This window comes from Cibotium barometz, chromosome 3, assembly GCF_041138505.1.
Source record: "Cibotium barometz isolate CiBa-2024 chromosome 3, ASM4113850v1, whole genome shotgun sequence".
In the NCBI taxonomy this organism is placed as follows: domain Eukaryota; kingdom Viridiplantae; phylum Streptophyta; class Polypodiopsida; order Cyatheales; family Cibotiaceae; genus Cibotium; species Cibotium barometz.
This window is the reverse complement of record NC_141048.1, coordinates 68,675,782-68,694,712: the sequence shown is the minus strand read 5'-3', so window position 1 is coordinate 68,694,712 and position 18,931 is coordinate 68,675,782. Positions and strand designations below refer to the sequence as shown.

Below are 18,931 nucleotides of genomic sequence, written 5' to 3'. Positions count from 1 at the left end.
GCTATAGAGCTGGGAGCTGGGACGGTCCAGGCCCATCTCGACACCGGCGGAGACTACAACAGAGGATCAGGACCATACTAGCACGGCATGGGAGACGTTCAGTCAGAGTACTCACCATGGAGGACATTGAGGATATCCGCCATCGACCGATGAGAGACATCTTTGGATAGTGATGTGTATGATGCTTACCTTTGTTGCTGGAGTTTTCCTCCCAGCTGTTATCCATTAGGAGCTCCTAGTACCATACTTTTCCTCATAGTTGTTTTAGTTTTAGTTAGTTGTTTAGTTGTTTTTAGCTTTTCTTACACAGACATTGTATCAGATCCACCAATTGTTGTAACCTTTTTGGTCTCATAGGTCATTTTGGCCTTCTGAAGACGTTAATATATCATTTCATTTCTCTCTCTCTCTCTCTCTCTCTCTCTCTCTCTCTCTCTCTCTCTCTGCGCGCGCGCGCTTCGTGCAAGTGACTTCACCGCCCTGTGCAATCCCGCTGCTATTCTCTCCCTTCACTGCCCCTATTCTGGCTATGGCGTGACCTTCAGCCACCTTCGCCGCTGCCCTTTTCCCACCCAGCCTTGCTCACGCCCAAAGGCAGCAACATGTCTTCTCTCTCTCTCTCTCTCTCTCTCTCTCTCTCTCTCTCTCTCTTCCGTGAAATGGTGTTTTATATTATATGTAAAAATGTACATCAGCCACATGGCTCACACAGAACCTATGGCCCAAAAAAAACCCCACAAAAGATCCTCTAAAGGATCATGACCATGCAAACCTGTACACTAATAAGAAAGCCTCCTAGCCAAATAAGCATCCCAGAGATAAAAGCATCAAAGATGAGCCAGCCGAGCCGCCGTAGACCATAACGAAATAACATCTGCATCCATCCAGTAGCTCAGCTGAGAGAAGAGAAGAAAACTGCCAAAGCAGCAAACCGCGGATACGTAGAATGTGCCCATGTATTCCAGACAAGGAATCAAAGATGAACCCATTCCGTGTAGTCCAAATATGCCAAAGTCCTGTCCATCTAAGGAAATGGAATATCACAAGGTGACTATCCGAAGTAATGACTTGACGACAAATCCCAAATATCCACTGATGAGCCGAAACACTAGACCTCTCTACTAAACACGAGAGACAAAAGACCAAATCTGGCGGGCCACTGGACAACTCATGAACAGATGCATAACTGTTTCAGTGCATGTCGTGCAGAAGAAGCAAGAGGCCAATGTAATTTTACAACGGCTGAGCTGATCCCGTGTAGGTAACCCTCCCACCAACATCCTCCAAATGAAAACCTTACCTTGGTAAGGGAGTTTAGACTGCCAACCACGCATAAGAGTTTTCTGCCACCATGATTTAGACTTGTGCAATCCCCACACCTTATTGGCCTTGGCTGAAACCCAATCTTTCTCTGATACGAGCTGATGATAGATCTGGTTAGCTGAAAGTGATATCAAGTCACCAGATTTACATAGTGCCCAATCAAGCCAAGGCTGATCTGCAGATGGCCGAGGCAATGGAGTAAAAGGCTCAACTGCATGCATGATGTCAACCCATAGTGGCTGAAATGTCCGAGCATAGTTGTTTCTCGTACTGGTACAAATGGGTTCGTACGGTATGGTTCGTACGGTACGATATCATACGGTACGAGTTTTTTTTTCCTTAAAAAAAAATTCCTTGAAAAAAAAAATCAAAATGCTAAAAAAAATATAGAAACCCTGCTTTACGAAGATCCCAAATGCTCGCAATACTTCGCAACTTTCGTGTCCACTCAGTATTCCATATGGGGTTGTTGAGAGACCTAAAAAATCTGGCGAGGTAGACTGGTAGTGTACACTTGATTGGTAGGATGAGAGAATCTTGCTACATCACTTGGGGATCCCTGGTATAGGTAGGCTAGACAATTAGATTCTCAAGTTATGCACGAGGGAGAGTTGGCTCCCTTATTGATGCATATGTTTAACAGAGCTATGTGTGAGGGCTTCCCTGTGAGTTGGAGCACTGACACTATTGTGCCCGTACTGAAATCGGGTGACCCCATGATTCCCACTAATTATCATACTATCATGATTGGCCACACTTTGGCTAAGCTTTATGCCTCTATCCTTGAGCATGAGCTTAGTAGTTGGGTAGAGGAGCAGGGACTTAGAGCGCCTGGGCAGGCAGGTTTCCGTAGAGGCTTCTCGACATTGCATCACATTTTCACCCTCAGGGCCGTCATTGAGGAGGGGAGAGCACAGGGGAGGAGGATTTACTGCTGCTTTGTGGATTTCCGCAAGGCTTTTGACACAGTGCCACGGGCCAGATTTATTGAGGAGATTGTGTGGCATAGGAGTTCCGCACGAGCTCACTTGGGGGATTCTTGCATTATATGAGTGAGTGACGTGTAGAGTACGGACACCAGAGGAGAGTCTGAGCTTATTCACTCTTACCATTGGAGTGAAACAAGGTTGTCCACTTTCGCCGACTTTGTTTGGTCTATACATTGATGAGATTTCCGAGTACATTGATAGAGAGGGCAGCAGAGGATCACCACTAGTAGCAGGCACCTGGATACCACTTCGTATATATGCAGATGACATTGTACTGATAGCTGACTCACCAGAGGAGATGCAGAGACATTTAGATGCTTCACAGGCATTTGCAGAGGATAGGGACCTCACAGTAAACCTTGTGAAAACCAAGGTTATGATCTTTAATACCTCTGCACAGTGGGTGAGTAGATCAGCTCCACATTTCTCTTACAGAGGTGAGGTGTTGGAGTATGTTTCCTCCTATGTATCCTTGGGGATCTTGTTTACTGACCCAGCTTTCTCTAAGAGGGCAGCCGCTGAGGCGAGATTGACACGAGGATATGTGGCTCTGGGAACTTTAGAGAGGATGTGTTCACAGGTGCAGTTTCAGGAGCCTCGAACAAAGCTGTGGCTTTTCGAGACTCATATCCCCGACACTCTTATATGGTGTGCAGATTTGGGGGCCTAGTCTTGACCAACGCAGACAGTCAGGCGAGTCTCATGATGGCTGGAGACCACTAGAGAGATTGCTTGTGATGATGATTGCTAGGATGCTCACAGTAAGGCATCTGTCCCACACGAGATTATCTGGGCGGAGATGGGTGCGGCACCTATAGTGGTAGAGGCACTTACCAGATCAGTATCATATATACATGGACTATGCGAGCTTCTACAACATAGGTATGCTCGGTTGGCACTTGAGACCTCCAGACAGCTGGCTGCAGAGGGGGATAGATCTTGCTGGTATGCACAGATGTCTACATGGTTTGAGCTACATGGATTTTCTATGGACAGATTACCCCCTTTCCAGTATTCTTTGGATGCACCATCCGTCCCCCTGACACATAGGGAGATTAGCAGGGGCATCAGACAGGATCTCACCAGGTTGGACACTGAGAGGACATGCCTTACACCGACACAGGAGTTAGGGATGAAGATGGCTTTCTATAGAGATCATCTTCTCCATACCACTGAGGACAGGTTCATCATTCGCCCGAGATACATGGACACACACCTCTCACATGGCATTAGATGTGCTATTGGATAGATCTGCACTTCTTCCCACACCAGTTACTGATTGATACTGGTAGATATGGACCACAGAGACTGCTTGCAGAGGAGCACATATGTCGCGTATGCAACATGGCGCCTGAGACAGAGGAGCACTATATATGCCACTGTCCAGTCTACTATGAGATCCGAGGGAGATTTCACTGTCTCTTCAGAGAGGGTTTCAGACCCTTCTCCAAAGTGATGGACTTCACTGACCAGAGATGCCTCGGACTTTTCTTATTGGAGCTATGCCGGCACAGGAAGGCGCTTCTACGCAGGAGTGGCCCCCATGATCAGAGGACCGGTACAGAGACATTTGACCGACTATTTCAGTATTACTTTGCAGGTCACCGCCGCTCAACCCCCGACTCTCTTAGCATCTACACCGAGAACTGCCTCTCGAGGAGTGACACATGCTCGGGCACTACAGCTTAGTGGAGCCAGACGTCCAAGGCCCAGAGGACCCAGCAGGAGATCTGTATGCACGAGAGGATACAGCTGATCATAGCCAGGCACCAGCAGAGACCTACCAGGCACTTTACCTCGGATGAGATTGGCCCAATGTTACAGCGTCCCATGCGAGAGTTTCTCCAATGACTCCACCCACAGACAGCTTGTATCGGACCTTTGACTGTCATAGGTCATTCTGGCCTTTTGAAGACGTTAATATGACACTTCATTTCTCTCTGTCATGTAAGCTGGCTTCTATAATCAGTGGATTTAAAAATCCAAACTCCTTACTATGCAGGCATGTATAAAAACAAACATATGTTTACTCGCACTCTGCTCCCAAAAAAGGGTGCTGAGTGCACCACTTATTCAATAAGTAGGGATCATCCATTACATAAAAGAAGCAAAGAATGATAATAAATATATCAAATGAGTGCACCAAGATGACAATTGGGAATCCCCTAGAACCAAAAAAAAATGCCATTTTTACAGCAGGCTCAAAAAAGGGGCCATTGTTATGGCAGGCCGTAGGAATCAAAAAAGCATAACCATCCACATTTTTACCAAGCTGACGTCTATGGTAAAGGTGTTGTGGCCTCATGGTTCACCTGCCTGCAAGGAACTCTACACTCTTCTGGGCAAATATGTTCAGATGCACTCCAGGAGATCACTGACCTTTTCTTCTTCTATTTCATCATCTTCTTCACAGAAATCTTCCTCGTCTGAGTCCTCCATATCATCTTTTTTTCTGCGGCCTCTCCTCTTCTGTCCTGAAAGAAGCTTCCGACCCTTGTTACTGAATTCAAGCTTTAAAAGGCTGGCTTCATTCCTATGGTAATACGGCACCATAAAGGAAAATTGGAGTATGTCGTTATAAACCACTTCTTTCTCAGTTACCCTGTTGCACAGGCATCCAATACAGCATGGTTAAAGCTCCTTGGAATTATCCTTATCTCGCATTATTCTTTACCAGCACAATGGCACATACACATCCGGGTATATTGCAAGGATCCTGACCTAAACACATCAGTCTGCACAGTAAGCTGCAAAATTCTGCACTGAGCTCTGAAACCTTCTTGACCCGGTTTTGCTGCTTGCAGTTTGCTTTCATCAAGATTGCTTTCAGTGACAAGCTGTTTCAAGGAAAGGTATTCTATCAGTGTTCAGTTTACAAATTGCAGCACACTTCAAGCTCAAACAAGGAAGTTCTTTTTTGTGATGTAATGCAAGGGTATGAGGCAGAGACCAACCACAAACCAGGGACGGCTTCTCTCCTCTCGTTGATAAAGAGCCCAGACCTCCCCTTCTTTCGGATAGAAAAAGTAGCCATTCCGAGTCTTTACAAAGCCAGTCACTCTGTCCAGCCAAAACGATGGATGCGTGAGTATTTTAAAAAGGCTATTTCAGATGGGCCAGCAATTAAATGAGTCACTTTTGGGGGGTGTCGGAGTTGACCGGGGACAAGCCTTCCATGACACATGTTACATAGGTACATGTCAAACGTAAGAATGTTGGTACAAATGGCTTGGTATACCTATGTGAGAATGACAGCCAACACTCTTGTATGTCAGTTGTAGTTCCAATCTGATATAGCCCTGCTCCTCGTCGCGGGTTCCACTTGTCAACTTCTCCAATAGAATATTGACCCATCAGCTCAAGAAACTTGCTGGAAAAATAAATAACTAATGACAGGAAGCAAAGAAAATGTTTAAGATATTCAAAAAAAACAGTGTAGCCCAGCAAAAGAATTCCTACACTTCAATGTGAAGAGGCAACTTCTTGTTGCCCTTTTGCAAAGGGGAAAACCGGTCGCCAGAACGTTCCTGTATGACAGCGTACCAATTGGGTAGCTGGTGCATGTTGTATAAAGCCCAGACCTGCCCTTGTCATTTCCATAGTTCAACCCAAATCAGATAATAAACACTAAAATTGGATAAAAAATTATTCTGTTTCTTAAATCCATGCAGCTTCTTATTCAAGACAATCCCAGCTATAGCTAAAACCAATCCCCTTTGTAGCCTCACCTCTCCAACTTCCATGGCGGAGCACTGTTCTTCTGCTATGTGTTGAGGTAGAACAATTGCTTTTGCTGTATGCCAGTTTGCCTTAACCAAAAGGGGACTCAGCAAATATGTAATGACTCGCACCTGCAGCACAGAGAATTAAGTATCCAAACTATCCATCTAATTCTACTTTCTAGTAATAACCTTGAAAACAGCACATGACTCTCTTTCATTTGACTGTTTCTGGAGTTAGTTTGTAATTTTATCCTTTTTGGGGTGTTAAGTGGCATGTGTGCAAGTGAGGTTGCGCGAGCGCACGTGTTCTGCCTTACAGAGAAACTGTTGCCCAACAGCTGCCACCGAACTTTACTCTGCGCTTTCTTACTGAGTTCTGAACTTCTGTCCATTTTTTTCTTGATACAACCACTCCTCCTTGTTCCCTCTTTCCTTGTGCCGCCTTGACCTGTCCCTAAGAGGTATACCAACAAAGATGTGCCTTTGAAGAACATTGAAAAATATATCAAAATAATGGTGAATAATTTGTAAGCAATAGACACGAGCATGACAAACAGTAAACACATTGCTGCAGGTTTCAGAACAAATTTTTGAATGTTCTCCCAGTGTTCTACTCAGAGTTCTTATTATCATCGTACCTCCTCGGTGCTTTCCTATTCAACTTCTTGAGAATCTACACTTTGCTGCCTCTTCACATTGCAATCAATATTATCCTCTGTTCACAGTCACAATTCTGACACAGCTTCCTGGCACTATATTGATGTTTCAGCATCTGGTTGTTCCCGTTGCCTCATGGGCTATTCAGTTTCAAGTTACTATGTGCTATAAAACCTTCCCTATAGATTGAATTTTACGCATTTTTGAGAATATCCTTCTATCAGTCAAAAGAAAATGTCTGCATGAAACAGATTACAACCCTTTACAAAGGAAAAAGCAGTGCAAAAACAAAAAATCCCGAGGAGAGGTATACGAAAAACAAACAGAAAAAGGGCCTCTCTCTCCCGCTAGCCACTCTCTAAGGGACGCTACAATGATGGAGGGGGATGAGCAATCCACTGGAGCTGTAGTGTCAAATCGGTCCGGCAATGATGGGGGGCCTCCCTCTGCACTGGCCACTTTCTAAGGGAGGCTACAATTATGGGGGGTTGGGCAATCCACTGGAGCTGTAGTGTCAAATCGGTCTGCCAACCCCTCTAATTAGGAAGGGGCACATGCTCCATGTGTTCAAAAAGGTATGTGACGTTGCATCCGCTCCAACTCACCTATGAGGTGCTCCCATCATCCGCACAGGGTGTGGATGATATCCATCCAAATAGAGCGGACCCTCTCCTATAAAAGAATGCTTCCCCAAGAGAACAGTCCCTCTGATACCACTCTCCTTCATCCAGCTAGACATGGGACGGTGGGCGGCTCTCCCATAGCCAATGCCACCACACCGAACTGCCAACCATGTTCAAAGAGGAGGGGTCAGTGTGCCATCTACGGTCGTGGAAGCCCACTATCTTCATCCCCTAGCGAGTGAGATATGATCCTCCTCCATGAGGTCTGGGCTAGGTATCAACCAACCATAGTCCCCAACCACAAAAGATAGAAGGGAAGAGTCCTCCTAGATTTTAAAGATTGCCATGGGAGGGGGATGCCATGTCTTGAGAAAGAGGCCACCCACACAAAATCAAGAGGCAAGGCCATGGGAGTTGCCACTCTCGAGGAATGGCAAAGTTGATGTCGAGACTTGGGCGGGTCCCACCTCTAAGAGGTTGAAACTTGAGTCAGAAGAAGAACATTACATATATGTCGCTACCCCCAATATACTATATTGTGAGATCCGCGAGAGATTTCACTGTCTATTCCATGAAGGGTTTGGCCCACTTTCCAAGATCATTGACTTTTGGGACAAGTGCTGCCTAGCCCTCTTGAGCTCCGCAGACACGAGAACACATTCTTGAGAGAGCTTTGGCCCCAACCACCCCGCCATCACCAGCTTCTTCCGGACCCAAGAGGAGGACGCCCACAAAGTGGATCCAGTGAACCCACCTCGGGCTGTTGCCGACCCACCTCGCTCGAGAGGAGTTACCTCGGACCGGGCATGCGCACTCAAGCGTGCCCGGCACCCACAGCTCCCCGGATACCAGTCACAATCCACTCATCAACTCCAGATCTACGACATGCTCAACCACCATCAAGTTACCTTTTCACATGATGTAGCTAAGGGACTCGGGAGACGTCTCAGCCATACTCATTAGCCCCATGCTTGATATATTGGAGAAAGGTCTAACTGCCGCAACCTTTCTTGGTACCGATGGCCCCAACATAGCATCCCAAGCCACTAGGCCGAACCAACCACCTTGTAACTCCATGGCCATGAGGTCTTGCACGCATCTGTTAGCTCTCCTATCTACTGCGTGGATATCTCAATAACTCATAAGCATTCCCAAGGTCACCTATATAGCAATAACCTGGCTGTTATTGGTCCTTGCTTTTTTAGCCATGTTAGCCCTAGGTTATAAATTATAAGCTCTTGGCCAATCTAGACCTCATCCTGTTAGCAGCTTAGCCCACATGTGAACCCTCCAAATCCCAAACCCCGGCTAAGCCGTTGACCCTAACTTGGCTTAGTACACGTCCCTAGCAATAACCCTAGGCCTATTGGGACGTAACATACTTCCCTCCTTCTGTTCAATTCACGTCCTCCTAAATGCAAGGAGACAAGCCTATGTAAGCCAATCCTCAAATCCGTAGCAGATGTCCACGTGCCTCTGAGGTCTTCTAGCCCCCGGTGGACCCAGCCCCTCAGCCGCCACCCCTTCACCCCCCTCCACAAGGCCCCCACTTCCTCAAGCTAGATCCCCCCCCCACCCCCTCCACGGCTCGCTTCATTCATTTTACCCCCCTCCGCTTCATCGGACCCCCATCATACATCCCCATCCGCCTCTCCTCAACATGCCCGCCGTCCACTCACCATGCCTGATCCTAAGAGGAGACAACAGACCAGCTCGGTGCGCTAACTGATTCACCATTTTACTGAGCCTGTTGAGATGACTATTGCTGCCTCTCCGGTGCACGCTCTCCCCCTAGAGTCACCAGGTGCACCCCCCACACCCCCGTGAGTCTTGGGGCAATCCTTGGATTACAGATTCTTACGATGCCTTCCCATAGCAGAAGACCGTATTTTCAAGGAGATGGTGGCTCCCATCCGCATTTGCGTGTGGTTCTATATCACTCCAAGCCTTCCACTCCGGAGAGTGGCGCGATCATCTTCTCTTTCCCTCTATGCACGGCTCCAGGGACAATATGGAGCACAAAGTACATGTCTACCACCATTCATGGGCAAGTGGTATAGCTCTCTCACCATCTGCAGGACCTACGGATTACTAACATGCTCACCCATTTTTGCCTACTGGCACAGATGGAGTCGGGTGGCTTCAGCCACAAGGAATAAGACACGAAGTTGGTGCCCTCCATCCTGGAGGTGCTCCTCTTCGTATTTGTTCATGTCTCAATGGGCAGTACCACCCCCCCCCCCCCCCCAAAACTACCACAAATACCTTCACTATGATAGATGGAGACCAGAATATGCATGTTCAAATGACCCGATGGAGTGGTTCCACATGGAGGGCAAGATTCGTGACGACCTAGCGAGGCTTCACCCCGGGACGGATTGTGAATTTCTTCGTCACAAGGATCTCATGGAAGGCCGCTTTCAATAAGATTATGAAAATGGGTTCAATGCGAGAGAGGCTATTTGAGGGTTTGATCCATTTGATTCCAAAGGAGGGTTGATAAAGATAGGAGATTCGGTAGTGGAGACCCATCACCCTCCTAGGAACTGCCTACAAATTCCTAGCCAAAACAATCAGCCAGCGCCTTAATCCTTTCCTCCCCAACTTGATACATGGCATGACACAGGTTCTGTTTAGGATCGGATTATTCAAGACAACATCTTCATTTTTTGGGAGGCAACCGCCTCAGCTCATTTGAGGCATCAAGATTTGATAGTTCTCCTTCTTGATTTTGAAAAAGCCTAAGACAAGCTGGACTGGGGCTTTCTGGAGGGGACTATGTGCTGAAAGGGATTTCCGATGAAGTGAGTTCACGATGTTTCCAGACTCTATTCGGTCTCTCACACTCAAGTGCTCATCCAAGGGGCCCCAGGTGACAAATTCCATCTTTCTCGATCGATCTGGCAAGGCTTTCTGGACTGGGGCTTTCTGGAGGGGACTATGTGCTGAAAGGGATTTCCGATGAAGTGAGTTCACGATGTTTCCAGACTCTATTCGGTCTCTCACACTCAAGTGCTCATCCAAGGGGCCCCAGGTGACAAATTCCATCTTTCTCGATCGATCTGGCAAGGCTGCCCTCTCGACCCTTCCTTTTCTTGTTTGTAGCCGAGGCAATGAGCAGTTTCCTCTCCACCTAAGAGACCAGTTTACAGGGGTAGCACCTACCTATCTGCTCACAGGAGGAGTTGCTTGACTCAGAGTTTGACAATGACACAGCAGCATATCTGTCAGACGATGTGAGAGATTCGCCGACGCGATAGAGATCTTCTACCGTGCATTCGGCGCACAGGTCAACTTGGCACAAGTCATATGGATTTTGGGTTGGCTCCTCTCCCCCTTTGACTTGGAGGCCAGCTAAGGCTTTTCAATGGATCCCAAATGGCACTCCTATTCGTTATCTTGGATGCCAGGTTGGTATTGACAATTCCCAAAGCAGCAAGCTAGCCCCTCTTCTTCTAAGCATTCCGAGGAAGTTGGTATAATGGAGTTCAGCCAGGCTTTCCTTAGCTAGCCAAGTCGTGGCGGCGAATCAGGCTTTTCTCACCATGTGGTACATCACTTCATGTTGGGCCTTCTCCCAAGCATGCAATGGTCAGGTTTGGCAGTTGATCCCCAATTTCCTCTAGGCTGGTAGTGATGGGAAGCCCACGCAGGCCAAGGTGGCCTGGAGAGTGATCATTCAGCTTCACCATCAAGGGGGCATTGGCATCATTGATCCCTCTATTCAAAGTCGTGCCTTGCTGGGCAAGTTGTAGGAGGACATTGCAAGGCGTATGATGGAGTGCGGAAGAGGAGAAGAGGGCAGGGGGCAGGGCGGTGCGGACAGATGGGAGGGGAGGCAACAAGGGAGAAGGGGAGGGGAGCTGATGGCTGGCAGGCGGAAGGAGGAAGCAGCAAAGAGGCAAAGGAGGGCGGCGCAGGGCAGGAAGGTTGCGGATAAGGGGGGCAGCGCAACAGGGCGAGGAAGGGGGGCTAGGCGCAGCCCTCAGGGCACTAGCAAGAAGTGCGAGTTCTTTCTCTCAAAGATACACTATGTTGGCCATATTGTATCCAAGGAAGGTATGCAATGAATCTTAAAAAGGTAAAGGCCATTCGGGAGTGGCGCGAGCTAAGACCTGTGCATGAAATTCAAAGCTTCCTTCATTGTCAACTTTGCACACATTGTGTCTCTGCTACATGTCCTCACAAAGAAGAGAACCGTGTTCAAGTGGATAGCAGTAGAAAGGAATGCCTTCCAAAGACTCATAAATGCCATTGTCTTAGGGCCCGGGAGGACCTCTGAGAGGGAGGCTTCATCAAGGGAGGGGGAGAAAAGAGCCACATTTGGGGACTATAGTTCAAATAAGTCCGTCACTCCCTCTAGTGAGAAAGGGGCTTGGACTCCATGTGCTTAGGAAGCCTGCACACCAATGTTGTATCCGGTCGGAATTGCCTATAAGGTGCAAGGACATGTGTAGTGGCCATAATGATCCTCTATCCTACATTAAGGCAATGCATCAGACTCATCCATCACTTTCATTTTGAGATGCTTCATAACATAGACGATTTTGCATCATAAGGTTATCCCTCTCTCATCAAATACGAGGGATCTGTTGTGCCAGACTGTATGGTAATCCATGTGTGCGTAAAATCCTCATCAAATTGATATGAATCTTGCACCCTCAAAGGTCTTGATGGTAGGCAACTAAAATTGCAGCCACACAACCTTCTTGAGAATACGTTTGCCACTGCATTCTTCTTCCTAGGGTTGTTCAAAATTTGAAAATGTAACATAGAAACAGGCATTGTCTTGGTCCCAATGGTGTACTGTCTTTACAGCCATTGTCTTGATCAAATGGCGTAGTATTGCTACAGCCATTGTCTTGGTTTAAATCACTATAGAAAACTGCCATAGATGATCAAATATCTAGGAACTCTAGTGCATCTTATTCGGCATGCAAGCAATCCTATAAGAACCTAAGGGTAAATCCAAACCAAATTGGCATCCACAAATGAAAGGACCCACCAAAAATTCCTCACGAGCAGCAGAATATATATGTCATGTTTCAAGAGCACCGTCACAAGTCACACGATCCATTGCTAGTCATGCAAGCACTAGCACGAGTGCTGCAGTTGGAGTCCTTGAGATAGAGATGTTTGAGGAGTCAGATGCTGCCTCAAGGTTAACAGCTTCTATGGATGTAGGTGAATAAGAGATGGAAGCTCTTGACAAGGAGGGAGAATCTTCAGAAAGACAGTGGGTAAAGAGGCTAGCAAACAGCTTTTGGTGAACTTTTCCATTTCACTGATGGTTCATTAAACACTCATTTAATGCATGATCATATGACGTCTTTTATTTTCAATCTCGAGTCAAGAGTCATGACATTTGATTCCTGACGTTTTTGGAGCCAAATTTCATTTACTTACAGTAAATGCTTACTTTCTACTAACCTAGGCTTGAACTCTAGTCAAAACGCACACCCCCCCGCCCCAAAAAAAAAAAAAAAAAAAAAAAGATATTTTTATGAAATGATTCTGAACCGTCCTGCTCCCTGACTGGGATCTACCTGAGTGGTACTGGAGCGATCCTCCACCCCGGCACCCAAGCTTCCTTCTTTTCCTACTCAGCTCGCTTGGACCAGCAAATCCGACTTCATGGGACATGTACCATCCACTCCGTCAGGAAGCACTGAAGGGACAATGGATAGGGAGGAGAGAGTGTGATGTAGTCATGAGAGAGAGAGAGAGAGAAAGAAAGAAAGAAAGAAAGATTTTATTAACGTCTTCCAAAAGACCGAACTCGGCCTATGAGACAAATCGGAGTACCTGTATGGGGTATCCTCTGTCATCCCAACAAAATGAAAAAGTACTGAATAAAAAAGCTGAATCTGGGTGTGCAGGGGATGGAGCTCTATTACTAGGAGAATGCAAAGCTATATGCATGGAGTATACAATCATGATATGCAACCTAGCTAGCTCCATCCTGTACCATACTGGGGGTATAAAATGGTATACATCAGTGAAGGGGGTGTCCACAGCTCCGTGAAGAACATGCCTGGGTGTGCTCTGAAGCGAGCCAGTCGCTCCGCACCCTCTCTGTGAAACTGAGCTCTGATCTCTGTCATCTCTCTCTGGTATAGGCGTGGTGTCCGAAAGCCAGGTGTCCTCTGTCTCCTGCGGGCTCTAAGTGTCTCTGCTCTCTGGAGAGTAATCCCCTGCCGTGTAGGGGCTGGGAGGGGTATGGATCTCTGGAAAAATGTAGTAATCTGTGTCTGTCGCCCCCCCTCTGGAGCTGTCTGAGCCTGTAATAATGTCTCTCTGTGGCGCTGTATGTCTAGAATGTATCTCCCTAGTATGCGCTGGTCTGCTGTCTCAAAGATCTGTCGTAGGGAATGTGGCTCTCTGAATAAAATGGGATATCTCTCTCTGATGGCTGTATATGCTCTGCATCTGCATACATAATGCTCCTCACTCTCCACCTCCTCTCTGCACAATCTGCATACCCTCTCCTCTCGGGGAATCCGTGCTGCTCTGCCAGTCTCAATCTCCAATCGGTGTGATGAAACTCTGAGCTGACCAATAGCCACTCGGGAGCCGTGTGGTAAAAAGCCCTCCATGTATCTAGGCCTCTCTATAAATCCATCATCAGTGATACTCATGAAGTGATCTCTGTAGTATAGCATCTTCGGTGGAAGAGGCTGTGTAGGCGATATCCATGTCTCTCGTGTATAGAGCTGCCATAGATCCTGTCTCAATACTCTGTTCCTCTCACTATGAGAGAGACGGATATGTGGTGCATCCCTGTCATACTGGAATGGTGGTAGATGATCCATGTCTAGGCCATGCTGTGAGAACCAATGTGTGACCTGTGCATACCATGATCCTCTGTCTCCTGCCTCAGCCAACTGTCTAGATGCCTGAAAAGCTCTGTATGATAATCTGTCATGTGGCATCTCTCTGAATCTGTCTAGCAGGCATATAGTCTGGAATATGGCCTCTACCATCATAGGAGGCGCAGCAAACTCTGCTCGGATAATGTCATGAGGTACTGACGGTTTGCTGCGTATCATGCGTGCCATCATGAGGGCCTGTGGTCTCTCTATCTGTGTCCACCAATGAGTAGCAAGGCCTGGCGCCCATACTGCTGCTCCATACATCAATGCCGGTGTGACTAATGTGTCAAATAGCCACCCCTTCGTCCGGGGCTCCTGAAAATGCGCCTGGTGGCACTGTCTCTCTAGCATAGCCAATGCTGCATATCCCCGTGTCAATCTAGCTCTGGCTGCTGAACCCATGGTAAAGCGTGTGGCTGCTGCAGAGAAGGTAACCCCTAGGTACACGTATGATGTCACCACCTCCACCTGGCATCCTGCGAGAGTGAATGTCAGCTGACTCCTGCCCTGTCTCGATGTATGAAAGACCATAACCTTGGTTTTCCCAAGGTTCACAGTAAGACCCCTCTGCGTGCAGAAATCATGGAGTGCATGTAGATGCTGCTGTAGACCACCTGGGGACTCAGACACTAATACAATATCATCAGCATAGAGCATAATATGTACTGAGGTACCTGCTAAATCCACTCCATCTCCGCCTCCCCGTGTAATGAAGTCAACCACCTCATCAATGTATAACCCAAATAGCGTGGGGGAAAGTGGGCATCCTTGCTTCACACCAATGGTGCTAGCAATAGTCTCGGACATACCTCCTGGACATCTGACTCGCCCAAAAACCTGCTCATATAATGCATAGATGCCCCATGTCATATCTGCTGGTATGCCAAGAGACTGCAGGCGCTGAAAGAGCCTCTCTCGTGGTACTGTGTCAAATGCCTTGCGGAAATCCACAAAGCAGCAATAGAGCTTTCTCTTCCTCACTCTGGCCTGATCAATCATACATCTCAAAGTGAATACATGGTCAGTGGTAGAGAAAGCTCTCCTGAAGCCTGCCTGCCCTGATGAGCGTAAGCCTGCTCGCTCAGCATATAAGCTAAGCTCCTGCTCCAGCACTGCACCATAGAGTTTGGCTAGCACGTGGCCAACCATAACCGTCCTGTAGTTGCTCGGATCGAGCATATCCCCTGTTTTGTGAATCGGCACAATGGTGTGCATCGTCCACTCCGCAGGCAAACCCTCTGCTAGTGCCCTGTTAAACAGGTGTGCAAGAAAAGGAGCTAAAGAATCTACTGCATATATGAGATGCTCACCCTGCAGGCCCATATGGTCGGCGGCCCGTCCATGCTGTAGGCGGCGGATAGCTTCCTGTACCATCGAGTGGGTAAAGAAGCTAGCTATGGTAGGTCGAGGCTCCTGTGGCTGAGGTATAGGTGGCTGCTGTGGGGCATGGTATAGACCCTCTGCATATGTGTGCCATGTCTGTGGGTCTGCAATAGGCGTCGGGGTCCGGGGCTCTCTGAAGTGCCGCCATGAGACAGGGCTATCTCTACTCATGAAGAAATGAAAGATCTCTAGCTCCTGTATCTCTGCGAAGGCCCGCCTTTTGCGGCGAGTAAGTCTCCTCATCTCTCTCCTCGACTCCTGCTCTGTGATGGCTCCCAAGGCTCTCTGTATGCGGAGTCGTGAGTATAGGGCTCTGCACTCGTCATCATACCATCTGTTCTGGGGCATAGTCCCAGGTCTCGCAGGCTCTCCTGAGTGTACACGATGTGGGAAGCTCTGTAATGCAGCCGTGTGTAGGAGTGATGCGAGCTGGGCTGTAATGGTATCCATAGATGCCAGGGGATCCATGAGTAGGAGTCCATCCTCTACTCTGCCAGTGTATATGTCTGCCATGTCATGTGTGAAGTAGATGGTAGTGTGTGGCGTCGGTATGTGGGGGGCTGGTGATACTGGTGATCCGGCTAGTGAAAATGCCAAGTATGTATGATCTGCTCCAATAGGACGAGGTGGAATGGAGAATGAGGTGACAAGCTGTGATGCCTCCAAAGACCCCATAATGTAGTCTACCACCGTGCCTCCGGTCCGTGTATGACCCCCATGTGGGAAGCATGTCAGCCCTCCTGACCCCGGCCACTGTAGCATCCCGTTATAAATAACGAGACGATGCCTGGCTCCCAACTCTAGTAAGTGGTCCCCATAATGCCCTCTGTCTGGTCCAGTGTCCTCTGATGCCCGACTAGCCCCTATCTCCTCTGGATCCACAGGGTGGAGGATCTCCATGTCATCATAGTCATACACCTCACACTGTCTGCTCTGCGTGTGGGCATTGAAATCGCCCGTAAGAAATACTTCCCCTAGTGTAGAATAATGCATAATCTCCTCTGACAGACAAGTGTATGGCGAGGCTCCTATCTCCTCCTCCTGTGGCATGTCCTCTGTAATGACGTAGGAGGATCCTGATGGAGAAAAGTAACATAGAGCTATGTATATAACCCTGTCCTGTGAGAGCTGTAAGCTGATCCACATGTATCTGGCCTCTGGATCCTGTGCTACCACTCTCAGTCTCCCCTGTAGCTCCCGTCTGAATAGGACTGCTACTCCCCCCGACCCTCTCGAGGTACCCTGGCGTGTGGTCCTCCTGTATGCTGACTCCCACTGGAATCCCTCTACTCGAGGTAGCCCTCTCTCTGGGCTCTGATGTGTCTCTGTCAGAAGTATGATGTCTCTCCCCACCATAACATGCTCCAGTCGTCCAGGCTGCACCCATAGTGAACCATTACAGTTCCATACTGCTATGTGTATCTCTGTCAGTGGCCTGGTCTGTGTCCCATAGGCCCCAAACCGCTAATCCATGGGCCGGCCATCAATGATGACCCGACCATCTCGATAGAAGGCCTTCTTGCCTTCTCTCCTCGCGTGTAAGACTCGTGGCATGCAAGCTCTCCTATGCTCAAGCTGCATCCTCGTGAGATCATCATCCAAGAAAATAGGAGCTCCCTCTAAACCCCGTAGTATGACCCTCTTCCTCATGAAGGTGACCCTCTCCGTCTCTCCTGCAAACTGTAGGATGAGGGCTCGCTTGCGTGTTGAGTCTTTCCCGGCTCTCCATGCTTTGGTGAAGGGGAGAGGGTGCTCTTCCTTGTAACCGAGCTTCATGCATAGAAGCTGTCCATCTTTCTCGGGAGTGGAGTCGGGTGTCTCGGCTATACCTGTGACTCGAATGTTGAGGCGGCGGGCATGCCTCATCTTCTCCTCCTCAATGGTGGTGTGAATGATTTGGTTTTCTTCCCTTTGAGTTTCCTCCCTCACTTCTTTACGGATGTTCTTCTTCACCACCTCGACCCATCCTGACTGCTTGGCTTCGAGCTTTCCCTCCATGTCCTTTGTGATCTCCTTGGAGATCTCTTCTTTGATGGCCGTGAGAGTGTTGTCATTGATCTCCCCTTCTTCCTTCTCAGCATTCTTGATGGCTACCATTTCCACTTTCAATGCACTCACCTCCTCCTTGAGTGCCGTGTTCTCTTGTTCGAGGTTCGTGACCCGTGCTTCGAGAGCTATGATGTGCTTGTGTAGTTTGTTTTCCACCTCATTGAGGTTGGAATCGGATGTCTTCTTGTTCTCCTTGATTAATGCCTTCATTGCCATCTCGAGGGCCTCGAGTTTCTCTTGGAGACTCGGGGCCATTCCTCCAAATCACTCTGCAGTCCTTCCCACAGGCAGGGAGGAGAGAGAGAGAGAGAGAGTTATGTTGCTGCCTTGGGGGCCTGAGCAGGGGTGGGTGGGGAAAGGGGGGCCAGTAGGCGAACTGGGCAGCGAAGGGGCGAAAGAGAGGCGAACTGGCGGCGAAGGGGCGAAAGCCTGGGGACAGAGAGGCGAACTGGCGAGCTGGGGGGGAAGCGGGCAGAGAGGCGAACTGGCAGGCGAGCTGGCGAGCTGGGGGGGAAGCGGGCAGAGAGGCGAACTGGCAGGCGAGCTGGGGGGAAAGCGGGCAGAGAGGCAAATAGGCGAACTGGGCGGCGAAGGGGCGAAAGCCTGGGGACAGAGAGGCGAACTGGCGAGCTGGGGGGGAAGCGGGCAGAGAGGCGAACTGGCAGGCGAGCTGGGGGGAAAGCGGGCAGAGAGGCAAATAGGCGAACTGGGCGGCGAAGGGGCGAAAGCCTGGGGACAGAGAGGCGAACTGGCGAGCTGGGGGGGAAGCGGGCAGAGAGGCGAACTGGCAGAGAGAGAGAGAGAGAGAGAGAGAGAGAGAGAGAGTTGTATCTTCAAAAGGCGAACTGGCAGAGAGAGAGAGAGAGAGAGACAGAGAGAGAGAGAGAGAGAGATTTGCACAACTCACAAAGCTTAGTTATTCCTCAAAGGCTGGTTACATGTATAGCTTTAAGCCAGCTACCTCCAAGACCTACATTGAATGCACACTTATCCACCCATTCTAAGAGTGAGTTCACACACACAGACACAAAAACATTAATGACTCATAGGGGCGGTTCACACACATGAGCACAGAATCCCCCCCGGGGCGGTTCACACACATGAGCATGGAATCGCCCCCCTTGGAGCGTCAGTGGAGTTGCTTGAGTAACCTTCAATAGCCATTGTGATTTAAGCTCCAAACTGCACCATTGGCTCCACTCAAGGATGACACACTCGCACCAACACCTGAACTGTCATGTCAGGCCTGATATAGGAGCTTGACCACAAATGACAGCCTATATCAATTGAAGAAGACAACCCCCCGCCCCCCG

General features: G+C 48.7%; 1 protein-coding gene across 3 annotated transcripts in view; it reads right to left on the bottom strand.

The window, feature by feature from the left end:
- Positions 1–4,420: 4,420 nt before the first annotated feature.
- LOC147640457 (uncharacterized) overlaps positions 4,421–18,931 on the bottom strand; it is an 85,555-nt gene continuing 71,044 nt past the window's right edge. For 2 of the 3 annotated variants that reach the window (XM_086780868.1, XM_086780863.1), the window contains 7 exons: positions 6,352–6,488; positions 6,041–6,163; positions 5,772–5,893; positions 5,551–5,682; positions 5,267–5,372; positions 5,034–5,149; positions 4,421–4,914 (listed from right to left, as the gene is read on the bottom strand). In XM_086780868.1, coding sequence (XP_086636994.1) covers positions 4,665–4,914; positions 5,034–5,149; positions 5,267–5,372; positions 5,551–5,682; positions 5,772–5,893; positions 6,041–6,163; positions 6,352–6,488 — 986 coding nt within the window. In that variant the 3' untranslated portion in view covers positions 4,421–4,664. The remainder of the gene's footprint in view (positions 4,915–5,033; positions 5,150–5,266; positions 5,373–5,550; positions 5,683–5,771; positions 5,894–6,040; positions 6,164–6,351; positions 6,489–18,931) is intronic. The other variant, XM_086780874.1, reaches the window with a different exon arrangement.